Genomic DNA, 18,564 nt, shown 5'->3' with positions numbered 1-18,564 from the left:
GTATAGTGAATACTGGGTATTAATCACTGATAGTCGTATTGACAACAGAGTAAGAAAATAGAAAATGGTATGTTTTCGTAGTGCCTACTTATAATACCCCTACCAGTAGGGATATTTCTTTAATGAAGTGTCGCGTCGCTCTGTCGTCAACACCAGTGATTAATTATTTTCGAGTTACGTCGCTGTTCAGCGTGACGTATTTCAGCCACAAATTCGTGAACCGATTAAAGGTGTGTATAATGTTTCAAATAGATGATGCATTATTTTTTGCGATACTTAGCTATGACAAATAAGCTGACGGCTTATCTAATGGAAAAAGGTAATTGAAAAATGAATGAAAATGGAATAATAATCTCGCCTAGGCTACTGGTTTAAGATGTCGGGGAATCAATGTGAAATACTAGGTAAGAATGAAGTCATATTAGTTAGCCTATTGTGATGAATATTAATATATATTAATATAATAATTTAATTATGACTGTTTTCAGAAGGCACCGCGAGAAGGTCGACCTGAACTAGAATGTTGTAAACGTCACTTTAATAAGAACTGTTGACTAGATTTATATAGGTACTGTACCGATAAGAAAAATAAGATTGTGTTCAAAACCAGTTACTTTAATTTAAAAACTCAATTACTGAACAGATTTTGATAAATTTTCTATGGACCCATTTTGTAAGTATAGTAGTTAGATTGTGTACAAATATTAATCCTTTCAGATAAAAAAATAAGGCTATATCGATTACTTTAATTTCTTTGCGGATATTTCCATTTCAAATTCTATGATATTCCTCTCATCTACCATGTATTGACTAATATACGTATATAGGGGGGAAGGGATTGTTAAAGATAAGAAGGTTAGTTCCTATTGCTAATAATATACTGTATCAGGTCGACCTCCACGCGGTTCCCCCTGGAAACCATCGTGACTAATTTATCATTGAATTCGTCACGATGGGCTAACTGGCCTGTTTTCATTCTCATCGATCACCCTTCACTGGTGCTCCGCCAGCGTATCCCGTTAGCGCAGGCGGGGTTACTATACCATTTTCACCCATAAAAAAAATATACGTATAGTATTATAAATGTGAAAGTGATATTTTTATATTTTGTTTGTTACTTCTTAGCACTTCAAAGCTGTTAAAAGCTTTACAAACTACACTGAAATTTGATGCACTCAGTATTTGGGTTGGCAAAAGAATGTAGGATAATATTTTTCTTGGTCAATTGACTTATTCCGGTTATACAAAAGAAGTTGCGAGTAAAAATTAGTCCATTTTGTTAAGTTTGTTTGCTACACCAATCGTCATGAAATTTGGTATACGCGTATTATTTCGGACAGAGAAGGACATAGGCTACTTTGTAACCCTGTCAATATATATAAGGCTATTCCGATTTCGCAGACGACGTCGCGGCTTAAAGCTAGTCATATATAAATAAGTGCTTATATAAATAGTTAACAGTAACGTATTGAGGCCATTGTTTGAACTCGATTTACGTAAACAAAGAGAAGGGATATCGGGAATTCAGGATAGCTTTTGGGGAAACCCACTAACACATTCTGAAGGGTCACCATTGTCTTTCGGGAAATTAAAGTGGCCATAAAACAAAGCGGAGGAAATGAAAACAAAAGATTTTATTCATTAAATTCTGTAGAAATTATTGAAAGCTTCCGTTTCATTAGACAGCTGAGATTTATTTTACGAACCGAACGACCTAGGGACTGAAATATTATGTTAATATCCATGACTTGCCCGGGAGAAAGATATAAATTTGATAAAACGATTGTATTATCGTATCGATTGAAATGTCCACAGTTAATATAAATTTTATAGTATTTATTAAACATTTACGAGTATATTTTGTATCTAATTGTAGTACCTAGATAAATATTTACAAATAAACATGTATTGATATTATAGTAGTAGGTCTTTTTTAATGCATGATAATGGAATGGAGGAGGTAACCCCATTTGAGCTATCGATATACACTGGCACTTCACTAGTGAGGGATGAAATGTGATGAGAAAGCAGTTCATTTGATCTGATGTGATGAATATTTATGTATTATAAGAATTCACCATGTTCGTTTCCAGAGGGCACCGTGAAGAGGACGACCTGACGAGGCATATTGTTAGCAATGGAACCGCTAGGTCTTCTTTACTAACAACCTCTTTCTCCTTTATAGTAGGTAGGTATAGTATAATGTGTAGGAAACCGGCGTGAAGATAGATAACACAAAAACCGCATTTCGGGAAGAAAGGGATTGTTAATAATGGAAACTAAGGATCCCATCGCTAGCAATATATTCAACCAAGTCGACGTCTACTTGGTCCACCTTGGAAACCATCGTGCTGAAAACCAGGCCTTCTAGACAAGTGGTAGGCGAGATCATCGAAAGAATGGACATTGCTGGCGGATTCGTGAGACAGAATGAGATACCAACGTTGGACGTCTCACTTCAGCTGACGGATTCGTGAGCGATGTCGATTTCGTCGACGAGTTCGCTTGCCACTTGTCTAGAGGGCCTGGTGTATTTTTATCACAATAGGCTGACTAACCTGTCTTTTTTCTCATCTATCATCATTTAATGGTACCTCGCCAGTGTAATGGTAGTGTTGGAATAGCAGGCGTATAGCACGCGCAGTGACCCTCAGAAGATCCTTTTTTTACACTTTTTTAAGATCTTCATGCTGTATCGTCTTTGGAAAACCTTGGTATCATTTCATAAGCTGAGCGTCTGTAGGAAGAAGAACTATTGTATATTGTACACGACCGTCTAGATCAGTGATTCTCAACCACTGTGCCGCGGCACTTTTGTGTGCCGCCAAATTTTGCAAATATTTAAAATTTTTGTCATAAACTATTTATGCAGTGTGTTGCAGTAAGTAAATAATTTTTATCTTTTTCTTTGTGTGCCGCCAAATTTTGAAATCGTTAAATATGTGCCGCAACAAAAAAAAAAAGGTTGAGAATCACTGGTCTAGATTCTAAGATATGAGAGTGAACTTTCTTTCGATGGCGAGCGTAAAAATGATCCTAAAGGCATAATATATTTTTCTATGTCTATTAATAACAGACTGATCACAATCAACGTGATCAGCTTTTTTGCAGTTGTTGGTAAAAAAAAAAAAACAATCGAAGTTGGTGCTGCAATACATATTGCGTTTTTCATGCAATACATATTTGTGGTAACTGAACAAAAACGGCCTATTGGAAAACGAAATTGCAATATCGGCCAGATGTTGTTGGAAATAGTTGAAGCTTTTTCTCGACTATCTGTGGCGGTATTTTGCTGACCATAAACGCTAAACCTTTGTTCAGAATTCGCTGACGCAAATAAATGGAAAACTGAAAATGGAAATAGCTCTCGTAAGTAGGTAGCTAGGCTAGATATGTATTGCTCTTAAATTGTAATTTGTCTATTCTGTGTATCTATATTCTGAATTTAATGGAAAACTATAGAAAATAATTGAAGATTTTTTAATAAGTTAAATGAATAGACTACATTTTGCTCTGCAAAAACAGCAATAATACACTAATAATATTTTCATTTAGAAATTTTCATAGAATTTTTGGAATTATCTACATGTTCTGTTTCGCAAAAAAAAAAAAACAGTAGTTTTAATTGTCACCAAATTAAAATTACTGTTTTTTGGGATTAACTTTCAGAGCATGAATTGACGATCTTATTGCATAGCAAATTCACAATATACATACAGACGGGTTGAGAACCTTCTCCTTTGAATAAAACTTGTTTGATGAACTAACGTATAATATAATACATTTTACATACAAACTACTAACTTTTTAACCTGACTCTTTATTTATAGATTGTAAGATATGGGAATTAATGTGATCTTTTAGGTAATTTTTTGAGTTTATCAACTATAAACAAAAAATCTTTCCTTCTAAATACTACTTTAGAATACAGAATTTTATTTCTGTTATGAAATGCCAAGTAATGGAAAGTAAATAATAAATATACATAGATGTTTCAAAAAGATGTTAATATATTTTTTAACATTATCCGGGAAATAGAGAACGTGAGGTATTGCAAAAGTTAATGACCTTTTTGTTTGTGGAAAGCCGCAGACCGATAAAAAATTACCGCAGCTAAAATCACAAATACCTTACTTTTTAATGATTAGGTACTTCCCTTATCCTGAACGGTTGGCAGTGGAGCGTCCAATTAATATTCATTAGCAAGGGCTAATTTAATTTCTCCCTGGCAATATTAATTTACGAAACATAAAACATGACAAATACCTACCCATATATTTATCGTTAATAACGCTGAGGTATTAACTTTATTTAAATGAACGTTAGAAAAATTGTAATGTGTTATAAATTATTACAGTTATTCCTCCGTCAGTACATAAACGTATTTCCTCAGTTACCTGGTTAAAGTTTTACAATACTTAGTATGATACGAGAATTGTTACATCTTGATTGAAAAGATTTTGACGGCAGGACTCAAACCTTGTTCTCTTTTACAATTTTACAAACCACGCAGAAGTGGTACTATGAATTGTAAAAATTTCAATTATTTTTGAACCTAAACCATATGTTATATAACAATGCAAGGTAAAAGTTTAAAAAATGTTACCAATAATACCTTTCTCTTTTTCATGGTATTTAGAAATTTCGCTGTGTTGGTCGTCCGATCGATTGAAGCCCACTCCGGTTTTTACGTGTGCTTCAGTGGAGTGTCACTGAAGTATTGATGGAATTATTATGCACATCAAATGTTTAAACCTATCGAGGATATTAATTGGTAAGTAGTACTGTTGAAGCCTATTTTTAACTTGATCGTATTTTTTTTGTGTATAAGTTGTGAGTTATCTTTAGTATTAGTATTTATTGACCATAGCGATGTACCTAAACACATTGCCTTTCTGATTATGGTTTCCCGCACAATAAAAACGATTAATTGCTGCTTTAGTGGGTAAAAATAATACTCGACTGTCGTTGACATTCCTGTTGTGTGTATAAAATATACGCACATACATGTAACAATACAAACCTTTATAAAAATTATACTCGACTGTCGTTGTATAAGTTTATATAAATATTCTTTCAACTGCAACTCGTCAAGTACGCTTAGAAGGGAGACTGGGTAGTGTCCACTGGACCATTCTTGGCTTTGAGCAGAGTTTCTCAAACAGTGGACCCCACGGTCCACAGTTTGGCAGCTGGCTTATTACATAAGTTTTATTATGTTATTGTATGTCACCCGTTAGTTACTCGCATTATTATTTGCTTCTACAATATTTATTTCAATTTCGGGAAAAACATGAAGACATAAGTGGGAACCGTCTCCTTTGTTTTAAAATCTAACAAAGAATTATTTAAAAAAATTGAAACTGTTTGCAGTTTTGCATCTGCAGTTTTGTCCGAACTCTCGGCTATTTTTAATCTATAACTTTGAGAAACCCTGATGTAGAATGTGCCTGACAGGACCATTTACAGTTTTCTTTTCCGCACCAATGGCATTGTTTCCGTCGCTTTATTACGCCAATCTGTTACGTTGACGTGCGGCGCCACTGACGAATGCGGCGATCGCGCGGTTAATAGTGGAAAATTGGAAAATCAGTTAGTGCAGCCTGTAATCTTGGCGTCGCACACGCTATCGATATACAGGGTGAAAGGACACTGTAAAGTATGAGCCATAAGCTCTATACATAGTAGAAGGGACAGGACATTATTTTCCCATCGGAAATGCACTACAGCCATAAATTTAACAATTCTTAGATTTGACTCCGCGCAATGTATTTGAAATTTTACGATCCACATGACGCGTGATATGCACAAGGCGCGCTCAGTAGTGCTTTTTCGTAGGTAGTTTTCGTACGCTTCGGGTGTTGACTTTACTCAGCTGATTTCATTTGATTGATGTAAAAGTGGTCACCATCACCTATATACATTAACAATACTCGCTTATGATACCTTTCATGTCGTTTTTACACCCTAGTTTGATAAGAAAAACATGTTATTTGGTCTTATTTCACATACATGGTTTAATTTCGTATACGTTAAAAAAACAGAATCCAATAAATTATTTTTAAGAATTTTCTCTTTTCTGAAATCATCTGAGCATATTGGTGAGTACTTATTTTATTTGCGGTGAAAGCATTGTGTAAGTATTTATTCGTGTTTTACCGTGAATCAGTTATGTTCGCATGGCTGTGTTTCGGTTTGAAGGGTGGGGTATGGCAGTTAATTTACAGGGTACAGAGGAATAACGTCTGAGTTCTCAGGAATAGCAATGCATCGGGGGTATCATGGGTGAAACAGTATACTCCGTTATGTCCATGAGACTGCTCATGTCTATAGGCGACGGTTACCACTTTCCATCAGGTGGACCGTCAGTTTGTTTGCAATTTTAAGTTGCATAAAGAAAATTTAAGTTAGTGCAATTTATTAATTGATTGTCGGCGATTCTTTCTTGAGTACATATCACGGAAATAAATTGATAGGAGCACGCAATTTTAGTCAACAGTATAGTACATAGTTAATTTAGTTGTTCTGTAATTCTTAAAAGTAGCATAGCTTCTGTATGTACGGTGTACGGTTAAAAATGTAACAGGTGCAAATTATTATCTGTAGAAAATAATGTTATCATTTGATATCATCGACTTTGCACGGGTAGATACAGTTTTCGAAAATAATACAAAGCCTATGCTGCAAAAGTACTTTTAAAATCGGTTAAATAATTTTTGAGTGTTATTTATCCATTTCAAACGATCAATCAAATCTTTCCTCTTTATAACATTAGTATAGATTAATATTGTTGTTTCTTTATACATTTACCTAATATTATGTTTGGATGTTATTATAAGGAGGAAGTTGTAGCAGTAATTACTTCGTAAATCTGTCTTTTTAATGAAGAAATACATTGGGAATATCGATAATTTCAATTTGTGCTTTACTGCAGTAAATAATGTTTTTATCTACTACGATAATGAGTGACATATCTTATATAATTTTTATTGGGTGTAGTCATTTGGTAGAATAATGTAGATATCATACTATTATTCTTTACACCTCGACTGACCTGATTGTTTATTAAGTGCTCAGTTATTGCATGTCATCACGATGCGGAGGTTGCTTCTATGTGTGTGCCTCGTAGCAGGCGTAGTTTGTGATCAGACAAGTGATGAGGCAGAGTCCAGGATTGTTCGTATTTCCCAAGGATCTATTCGTGGATTTAGAGACCCCGAAGAGGATATCTTCATTTTCTATGGAGTCCCATATGCTAGGGCACCGACAGGACCAAATAAGTTTAAGGTAAATTTTAAAACTTTAAGTAGGATACGTTACGAGCAATCTTCTAAAAATTATTACATTTTATTAATGTAATGTAAATGTAAAAGTTAATATTTAACTTTTGTTATATTGAAATAGGTATAATTATTATCATCATCATGCAATTAATTTTAAATTGATTTCAAAGAAGAGGAAATTGTTAATTCTTTTACATTTTTTATGTCCATCTTATATGGTATTTTCGTTAGGCATTTTACAACCATGTTTTAAGAAACGTTAATTTTAAATATTTTAATTACAGTTGAAATTTAAAATTAAGTCCTTAAAACTATATTCATATTTTTCTTTAAATTTCAGGCACCTCTTCCTGCACCAATTTGGTTAGAAACATTAGATGCAGTAGATAAAGGTATAATATGTTACCAACCTAAAGAAGTTGTTGGAGCGTATAGGATGGAGAAAATTATGCAAGAAGATTGTCTGATTGCAAATATATATGTACCCAAAACAAACAATAAAAATATTCCTGTTGTGGTTTATGTACATGGTGGTGCTTTCCACGTGGGTTATGGGGATTTAGCAACTCCAAAAAAATTGGTTAAAACTAAAGATGTAATAGTCGTAACATTTAATTACCGACTTGGTGTACAAGGTTTCCTATGCTTGGGTACAGAATATGCTCCCGGGAATGCCGGTATGAAAGACCAGGTTGCATTACTGCGATGGGTAAAGAAAAACATTGCCAGCTTCGGGGGTAATCCGGATGATGTCACTATAGCTGGTTACAGTGCAGGTTCTGCATCTGTTGATCTTTTATTGCTTTCACCTCTAGCCAAGGGACTTTTTACTAAAGCAATACCTGAGAGTGGTTCTAATACAGCCGTATGGTCGTTGCAACAAGATCCTCTTCAGAATGCAAAAGATTACGCAAAGTTGCTGAATTTCACAAATGTTGAAGATTTTTATGCTTTGGAAGAATTCTATAAAACGGCGCCTTTAGAAATATTAGAATCTGAACTATTCTTAGATGTTCCTGATTCCACTTTTGGATTTACTTTATGTGTCGAACGTGATACAGGGGAAGAGAAGTTTCTTGATGATACCCCTGTTAATATTTTAAAAAAAGGAAAATATAATAAAGTACCGTTGCTATATGGATTTGCTAACATGGAAGGTCTATTCCGTTTGCCACTTTTTGAACTATGGAAGGACAGAATAAATGAGAAATTTTCTGACTTTCTACCAGCTGATTTGCAATTCGAAAATGAAAATGAGAAGGATGAAGTAGTTGAGCAGATTAAAAAATTCTATTTTAAAGATAGTCCAATAAGTTCAGACACTGTAACTGGTTATGTCGATTATTTCACTGATATTCTTTTTGCATATCCAGCACTGAGGTCTATAAAGTTACAAGTCGAAGCTGGTAATGACGAAATATATTTATATGAATATTCATTTATTGAAGAAGTTAATGTTCCGGAACAATATCCAAGTCTTCGAGGAGCAAATCATTGCGCTCAAACAGTGGCTGTACTTGATGGAACATTCATTGATGGTAGAGATGAAAAAAATATTAGTGACGACTTACAGAAAGTTAAAGCAACTGTGAGAGACCTGTGGTCAAATTTTATTAAGACTGGGTAAGCAATGCTTTTGTTCTTTATCCTAGAGCTAAGAATGAGGTAAACCTATAATTATAGTACTTATGTGTGGCCTTTACTTGTGCGTTTTAATTGTTCAAGTTATGGATTTGACAGCATTTTTTTTTATACCACTGAGGTGGTAAACAAGCATATAGCCCACCCGATGGTAAGCGGTTACCGTAGTCTATGAACGCCTGTAATACCAGAGGTATTACGCGCGCGTTGCCGACCTTGAAGAAACGTCTTTACCCCCCTTTTGAAGAACTCCATGCTGTAGTCTCTTGGGAAAACCTCGGCAGGGAGCTCATTCCATAACCTGAGTGTTTGTGGGAGAAAACATCTCTAAAACCGCCTTGTACGCGGCCATTTAGGCTGTAGGATATTAGGATGAACTCTGTCGATTTCGAGCCGTACGATGATAGAAAATGGCCGTGGGAATCATATTGAATAATTCCTCTGAGCACAATCCGTTGTACAAGCGGTAGAAGACGCAGAGTGGGGCAAAGTCTCTCCTAAGACTTAAGGGTTCGATACCGCTTGCAAGCCTGGTATCTTCGACAATTCTCATAGCTCGTCGTTGCACTGAGTCGAAGCGTTCAAGCTGATATCTAGGTGCTCTCGCTCTAGTGACAGTGACTATATAAGTGACAGCAATACTTCATCTGGGACCGAATTTGCGATTTGTAGAGCATTAATCGCTGATCGAATCATGTACTGGAAATGTATGATATTTTGATGGATATGTAGATCTTATTATTAGTGGTAAGTCAAATTTCGTTTAAAAAGGACAATTCTAGTATTATAATATAATGTTCGAGGAAGTGTTTAAGTTCAGTTTATAGATATTTATTCACAATTTGGTTGTTTGTTACGATGCCAATGGGTGAGCTGAACCATTGCTATTTTCAAGCCATACAATATGTAGTTTTTTTTTTTATTCTATATAGTTTTTTTTTATTCTAGTAAAGAGAAAAAGTAGGTAATGTATTAGATACATTATAAGTAATATCTTTAATGGCTAATAATAATCTGATAATATTAATCAGTAGATAAATTAAAATAGAAGTATGATATACTTATATTCTATTATATATGAATCAAATAATGTTTTTTATACAGTAATCCGGTGCCAGAAGGATCATCATATCCAGCATGGCCCCCTACAAACGCAAATGGTTTCCCTTACATGGAGATAGGGAGGGAGCTGCAACTGAGAGGAACACTACTGGAGAAGCGAATTCGTTTCTGGGATGCTATCTACGAGCAATACTATCGCCCTCCCGCGGCACCACCAGCGCCGCCTGCCAAGCACAGCGAGCTTTAGATTTTAGATTATAATTTATTTGCTTTTATTTTTATTATCGGTTGTTTAATTTACTAATAATATAATTATAATAACTAATCGATTTTATTGCAAAAACGTTCCTTAAAACGATATTTCGAATGGGAATATGCTTCATAGGTCTTTATTTTGAAGCATAGCATATTACTATGAATATTTGAATTATAATAAAATTTTACAGTAGAACAACAGACCTGTTTAGTTTGTAAAAAGTAGTTCAGATGAACTTTTTCGCTAGATATACCCAAGTAGCGATGTCATGTTTAGAATGAAACCACCGCCGATTAAGGATAGTGCCTGTGGTTAAAACCACTTCCTATTAACAGTTGTGATCTAATAAAAACTTTTTAACAATAATTTTTTTAAAAAATATTTGGCTTATTCTTTTTCTGCTTTATTTGTAAATATCAGGACGAGATTTGTATGAAAGGAAATGTTTAAAAAATCGTACGGAAAAATACAAAATTAATATACCCGTGCGAAGCCAGGGCGTGTAGCTAGAACTATTATCCGTGGTGTGGCTGACATATAATAATTATTAAATTACTATGTGTACTGCTAGTAGTGTAGTAAATTAGTTACACTAAGTAGCTGCAGTAGCACAATATTTGCTAGTACACCAAACTTTTAGCCTTAGCGACAATATATTTTTTTCGAGAATGACTAGATCAATATCCCTGTGGACTAATACTTCGGATCCCACGACCTGAAAGTTCATGTCGAGAGAGTTAGTTGTCAGACCAGTACTACCTCGTTTTGATGAGGGTACATCCTTTGGGAGATGTATAGGTACTATACATCGAAGATACAGGACTTAACGTAGATATTTATTAAAAATATTAACATTTTAATTTCAAATATTTTTAACTGCTTTAATAGACCACATTATTTATAATTAGTATTTATAAATTAATATGAGATTTTTTTATTGAACAATCATTACAAATAATATTTCATAGGTACGAGTAATATAGGTGCATATGATAAACATAATATATATAATAGAAAAACATAATAGAAATCACATTTAAACAAAAAAAAATTACTTTATTATCAGGAGACCGCAGGATGGGATAAAATTAATATGTTACCGAAGTAAACAACAAGCATGTTCGTCACAGACGCTAGTATTGGTATTAGACTCGAGATGAAATTTTTTTCGAACCATAGAATAAACAAGAAAAAAAAAGTTTACAATTATAAAATACATTTTACTAGTATTTGAAAAATTCTACTAAAATTAACTACGATGTTTTTCAGGGGGAACCGCGTAGAGGTCGATCTGATATTGCTATCAATGAGGAAGTTAGACCCCATTATTTACAATCCCTTTCCCCCTAACAATATAGTATTATATTATTTGTGCCCTAATTAACTAAAGTGAATTCATTTTTACCTAGCATTCCGCACTGGTTTCCCGACATCTGAAACCAGTAGCCCGGGCGAGGTTATCGCCCGTATATATATTATCTTCCTTTTATATTTTTATCTACCTTGTACTTAAGCGAACACTGAAAATAGAAAAAAATATTTATTAATTTTACACATAATCGACAGCTTGATGATACTAAATCTAATTGCACATCAATATTTTCATTTTCAGTTACAAATGAACTTGAGTGAGTATTCAATAATACAAAAGCGAGTAGACGACAACTTAATTTTTTTTCCGAACGAACTAGCTAAGTGAGCCAAGCCGAGTGGAGCTATGCGACCGCTGTCAACCAAGACCAAGCCAAGCCACACTCCTCAATGCTTAGCTTTTCCAGGGAGGATCAGACAGTCAGTTAAATATTCATTCGAGTGAAAGATCAGCCAGTTAAATATTCATTTGAGTGACAAATCTATGTCCGACAAATAAAAAGTATCTGATGTATTAAATTAAACGCCGTCACTCGCATAATCTGGATATACCTATTTTACTAAACATCGAGCCTGGCTTCGCACGAGTATATACAATTTACGAAATTACTACATAACCTATGCTGCAAAAGAATTTTTAAAATCCATTATGTAGTTTTTGAGTGTATCTATTACAAACAATAAATCGAATCTTTCCTCTTTATAATAGTAATATAAATTTATATTGTTGCGTTGCATTGTATACATATACTTAATATTATGTTTATAAGGAGGAAGTTGTAACAGCAATTACTTCGTAAACCTTGTTCACTTCGGAAGGTCACAATGTTTGTACACATATTTGTGTCTTTTAAGTGAAAAAATAAATAAATTGACAATATCGATAATTTGATTTTGTACTTTACTGCAGTAAATAATATTCTTATCTACTACGATAAAGAATAATATATCTTATATATTTTTTATTGGGTGTAGTCATTTAGATATCATACTATTATTATTTATATGTCGACTTACCTGATTGTTTATTAAGTGCTCAGTTATTGCATGTCATCACGATGCGGAGGTTGCTTCTATGTGTGTGCCTCGTAGCAGGCGTAGTTTGTGATCAGACAAGTGATGAGGCAGAGTCCAGGATTGTTCGTATTTCCCAAGGATCTATTCGTGGATTTAGAGACCCCGAAGAGGATATCTTCATTTTCTATGGAGTCCCATATGCTAGGGCACCGACAGGACCAAATAAATTTAAGGTAAATGTTAAAAGTTTTTTTTAAATAACATAAAAGTATGTTACCAACAATTTCATATAAATTTTAAAAACTTATAGTTAATGTTTGACTTTTACTTTATTGAAATAAGTATAATCATTATCATCATTTTTCAATTAGTTTTAAATTGACTTAAAAAAAGAGGAGATTATCAATTGGTATGATTTTTTTATGTCTGTCTTATGTGATATTTTCGTTAGGTATTTTGAACTAGGCATTTATTATTATTACTATTGAAAGATAAGTTTTTTCCACGCAGAAAAAAAAGTGACAGTGGAACCTTCATGATCTTTCGTGCTCGTCGTATTTTTTAAGGTCGCTGCTAATTACTATCAATGATAGGAATTTTAAGATGTTTTTTGTAGTGAAGTTTGTTCTTATATAAAGTGTATTTTTAGTAAAGCAAAGTAGATATATCGTTTATGAATGTCTTAAAAATGGAGATTATATATATATATATATATATATATATATATATATATATATATATATATATATATATATATATATATGATATGTGTGAGGTACTACGTAATACTAACTTTACATATATGTATATAATATATAACAGATAATATTTTATTTATTTATTTATTTATTTACACTTTATTGCACCGAGTAAAAAGAGAAATAACAAATACAGTAAATATTAATGAGAAGTGATACAAAAGGCGGCCTTATCGCTAAGCAATCTCTTCCAGACAACCTTTGGGTAGAGGACATTGAGAAAAAGACAAAGAGTAGGTGGCGTACTATTACATAAATATTATCATATACAAACATATAGATACATACATACATATGTACACATACATATATATACACATATATAATATATACACAATTAAATATATACATAACATACACATACTTTACAGCACACATACAACAGAAAAAAAATGACGAAGGAAAACGAAGAGAGAACACAGGAAAATAGTACTAAAGTGAGAGGTAGTTATAAGAAAGAGTAAGTAAGTAGTAAGAGTTTGAGCGCACCGAATAGAGTTAGGAATATATAACATAAATACCCAACTACTGTTAATCCATTGACACTTATTTAACTATAGCTTCTTTAGGACTTCCATCAACAATAATTGTGATATATTTTATATAATGACTACGTGGTTTACTATACTTGTTCACTCTTGATACGTCAGGGAGCTCCGCTCTGTTCAACGGTTGGACAAGAAGTGTCTCCCCACCCAAATAACAATCTTTTATATCCACAGGACCGAATTCGAGTGAACAAGTTAGTGAGACCACGTGTACTTACAATTTCATTACTTTTTATTTAAGTATCATGATAACAAATAATTATAAAATCAATTAAAATATAAATTAGTGTTTTATATACATTACAAGAATAATTCATTACAAAATTTGGTATAATAACAATTTTAATATTTTATTATATTTAAAGTAATTAGTCTCATTTTTATTAATAAATGCAGGTACACATTTTAACACAAGATGTTTAAGAAAATTAATATAATTTAAAATAAATATCTAACACATGCGTGGGCTACATTCATAAAATAAGTGCTGCGGCGTTTCTTCTTGATTGTGACAAAACCTGCAAACACTTTTTGGGCATAAATTTAGTTGAGCCATTTGCTTGTTTAGTTTGCAGTGTCCAGTAAGAACTCTTGTTAGTACACGCGTATTATTTTTACTCAAAAGAATTAATTTCTTAGAGTAATTTTCTCAGAACCTCTTAATCAAGGCTTTTAAATGATTTAATCCTGGCAACAAGAGCTAGCTATTATTTGCTACTTCTAAGATTTCGAGTTTAAGGTGCTGAGCTTTAGAACTAGACATAGTTAATATTAGTATTGTTCCAATATTTATAAATTGGTTTCTTTTGGAAATTGATAAAAAATTGCGGAAAAAGGACATCACTCAGTAGTACCAGTTGAATATCTATTTAATTTTAAACGAGTTCTTTATTCCTAATTTTTCCTGTTATCTAACATTGAATATATTGGATAAAAGATATTTAACATATTCGAGATTTGGCCAATATAGACATTGTAACTATGATATATAGATATTACTGTATATTACCCACCTATATTTTGAGTCACGTTTTAAGAAATGTTGATTTTAAATATCTTAACTATAGTTGAATTGTAAAATTAAGTCCTGAAAACTATATTTATATTTTCCTTTAATTTTCAGGCCCCTCTTCCTGCACCAATTTGGTTAGAAACATTAGATGCAGTAGATAAAGGCATAATATGCCATCAACCTAAAGAATTTGTTGGAACATATGGGATAGAGAAAATTATGCAAGAAGATTGTCTGATTGCAAATATATATGTACCAAAAACAAACAATAAAAATATTCCTGTTGTGGTTTATGTACATGGAGGTGCTTTCCACGTGGGTTATGGGGATTTAGTAACTCCAAAAAAATTGGTTAAAACTAAAGATGTGATAGTCGTAACATTTAATTACCGACTTGGTGTACAAGGTTTCCTATGCTTGGGTACAGAATATGCTCCCGGGAATGCCGGTATGAAAGACCAGGTTGCATTACTGCGATGGGTAAAGAAAAACATTGGCAGCTTTGGGGGTAATCCGGATGATGTCACTATAGCTGGTTACAGTGCAGGTTCTGCATCTGTTGATCTTTTATTGCTTTCACCCCTAACCAAAGGACTTTTTACTAAAGCAATACCTGAGAGTGGTTCCAATACAGCCGTATGGTCGTTGCAACAAGATCCTCTTCAGAATGCAAAAGATTACGCAAAATTGTTGAATTTCACAAATGTTGAAGATTTTTATGCTTTGGAAGAATTCTATAAAACGGTGCCTTATGAAATAATAGCTTCTAAACCATTCTTAGATGTTCCTGATTCCACTTTTGGATTTACTTTATGTGTCGAACGTGATACAGGGGAAGAGAAGTTTCTTGATGATACCCCTGTTAATATTTTGAAAAATGGAAAATATAATAAAGTACCGTTGCTATATGGATTTGCTAACATGGAAGGTCTATTCCGTTTGCCACTTTTTGAACTATGGAAGGACAGAATAAATGAGAAATTTTCTGACTTTCTACCAGCTGATTTGCAATTCGAAAATGAAAATGAGAAGGATGAAGTAGTTGAGCAGATTAAAAAATTCTATTTTAAAGATAGTCCAATAAGTTCAGACACTGTAACTGGTTATGTCGATTATTTCACTGATATTCTTTTTGCATATCCAGCACTGAGGTCTATAAAGTTACAAGTCGAAGCTGGTAATGACGAAATATATTTATATGAATATTCATTTATTGAAGAAGTTAATGTTCCGGAACAATATCCAAGTCTTCGAGGAGCAAATCATTGCGCTCAAACAGTGGCTGTACTTGATGGAACATTCATTGATGGTAGAGATGAAAAAAATATTAGTGACGACTTACAGAAATTAAAGCAACTGTGAGAGACCTGTGGTCAAATTTTATTAAGACTGGGTAAGCAATGCTTTTGTTCTTTATCCTAGAGCTAAGAATGAGGTAAACCTATAATTATAGTACTTATGTGTGGCCTTTACTTGTGCGTTTTAATTGTTCAAGTTATGGATTTGACAGCATTTTTTTTTATACCACTGAGGTGGTAAACAAGCATATAGCCCACCCGATGGTAAGCGGTTACCGTAGCCTATGAACGCCTGTAATACCAGAGGTATTACGCGCGCGTTGCCGACCTTGAAGAAACGTCTTTACCCCCCTTTTGAAGAACTCCATGCTGTAGTCTCTTGGGAAAACCTCGGCAGGGAGCTCATTCCATAACCTGAGTGTTTGTGGGAGAAAACATCTCTAAAACCGCCTTGTACGCGGCCATTTAGGCTGTAGGATATTAGGATGAACTCTGTCGATTTCGAGCCGTACGATGATAGAAAATGGCCGTGGGAATCATATTGAATAATTCCTCTGAGCACAATCCGTTGTACAAGCGGTAGAAGACGCAGAGTGGGGCAAAGTCTCTCCTAAGACTTAAGGGTTCGATACCGCTTGCAAGCCTGGTATCTTCGACAATTCTCATAGCTCGTCGTTGCACTGAGTCGAAGCGTTCAAGCTGATATCTAGGTGCTCTCGCTCTAGTGACAGTGACTATATAAGTGACAGCAATACTTCATCTGGGACCGAATTTGCGATTTGTAGAGCATTAATCGCTGATCGAATCATGTACTGGAAATGTATGATATTTTGATGGATATGTAGATCTTATTATTAGTGGTAAGTCAAATTTCGTTTAAAAAGGACAATTCTAGTATTATAATATAATGTTCGAGGAAGTGTTTAAGTTCAGTTTATAGATATTTATTCACAATTTGGTTGTTTGTTACGATGCCAATGGGTGAGCTGAACCATTGCTATTTTCAAGCCATACAATATGTAGTTTTTTTTTTATTCTATATAGTTTTTTTTTATTCTAGTAAAGAGAAAAAGTAGGTAATGTATTAGATACATTATAAGTAATATCTTTAATGGCTAATAATAATCTGATAATATTAATCAGTAGATAAATTAAAATAGAAGTATGATATACTTATATTCTATTATATATGAATCAAATAATGTTTTTTATACAGTAATCCGGTGCCAGAAGGATCATCATATCCAGCATGGCCCCCTACAAACGCAAATGGTTTCCCTTACATGGAGATAGGGAGGGAGCTGCAACTGAGAGGAACACTACTGGAGAAGCGAATTCGTTTCTGGGATGCTATCTACGAGCAATACTATCGCCCTCCCGCGGCACCACCAGCGCCGCCTGCCAAGCACAGCGAGCTTTAGATTTTAGATTATAATTTATTTGCTTTTATTTTTATTATCGGTTGTTTAATTTACTAATAATATAATTATAATAACTAATCGATTTTATTGCAAAAACGTTCCTTAAAACGATATTTCGAATGGGAATATGCTTCATAGGTCTTTATTTTGAAGCATAGCATATTACTATGAATATTTGAATTATAATAAAATTTTACAGTAGAACAACAGACCTGTTTAGTTTGTAAAAAGTAGTTCAGATGAACTTTTTCGCTAGATATACCCAAGTAGCGATGTCATGTTTAGAATGAAACCACCGCCGATTAAGGATAGTGCCTGTGGTTAAAACCACTTCCTATTAACAGTTGTGATCTAATAAAAACTTTTTAACAATAATTTTTTTAAAAAATATTTGGCTTATTCTTTTTCTGCTTTATTTGTAAATATCAGGACGAGATTTGTATGAAAGGAAATGTTTAAAAAATCGTACGGAAAAATACAAAATTAATATACCCGTGCGAAGCCAGGGCGTGTAGCTAGAACTATTATCCGTGGTGTGGCTGACATATAATAATTATTAAATTACTATGTGTACTGCTAGTAGTGTAGTAAATTAGTTACACTAAGTAGCTGCAGTAGCACAATATTTGCTAGTACACCAAACTTTTAGCCTTAGCGACAATATATTTTTTTCGAGAATGACTAGATCAATATCCCTGTGGACTAATACTTCGGATCCCACGACCTGAAAGTTCATGTCGAGAGAGTTAGTTGTCAGACCAGTACTACCTCGTTTTGATGAGGGTACATCCTTTGGGAGATATATAGGTACTATACATCGAAGATACAGGACTTAACGTAGATATTTATTAAAAATATTAACATTTTAATTTCAAATATTTTTAACTGCTTTAATAG

The 18,564-nt window shown here is 33.6% G+C and overlaps 1 protein-coding gene across 1 annotated transcript; it reads left to right on the top strand.

Annotated features, from left to right (window-relative positions):
• The first annotated feature begins 7,022 nt into the window (after window positions 1–7,022).
• Window positions 7,023–17,745, top strand: LOC113523025 (uncharacterized). Its single transcript, XM_052897718.1, is given in 7 exon segments — window positions 7,023–7,287; window positions 7,624–8,906; window positions 10,029–10,230; window positions 12,603–12,863; window positions 15,060–16,278; window positions 16,281–16,341; window positions 17,463–17,745. Coding segments are annotated over 7 exon segments (3,423 nt in total). The 5' UTR covers window positions 7,023–7,095; the 3' UTR covers window positions 17,668–17,745.
• The last annotated feature ends 819 nt before the right edge of the window (window positions 17,746–18,564 follow it).

This window comes from Galleria mellonella, unplaced genomic scaffold (genome assembly GCF_026898425.1).
Source record: "Galleria mellonella isolate WM207_F2 unplaced genomic scaffold, CSIRO_AGI_GalMel_v1 utg38, whole genome shotgun sequence".
Taxonomy (NCBI): domain Eukaryota; kingdom Metazoa; phylum Arthropoda; class Insecta; order Lepidoptera; family Pyralidae; genus Galleria; species Galleria mellonella.
This window is presented reverse-complemented; position numbering and strand designations above follow the sequence as displayed.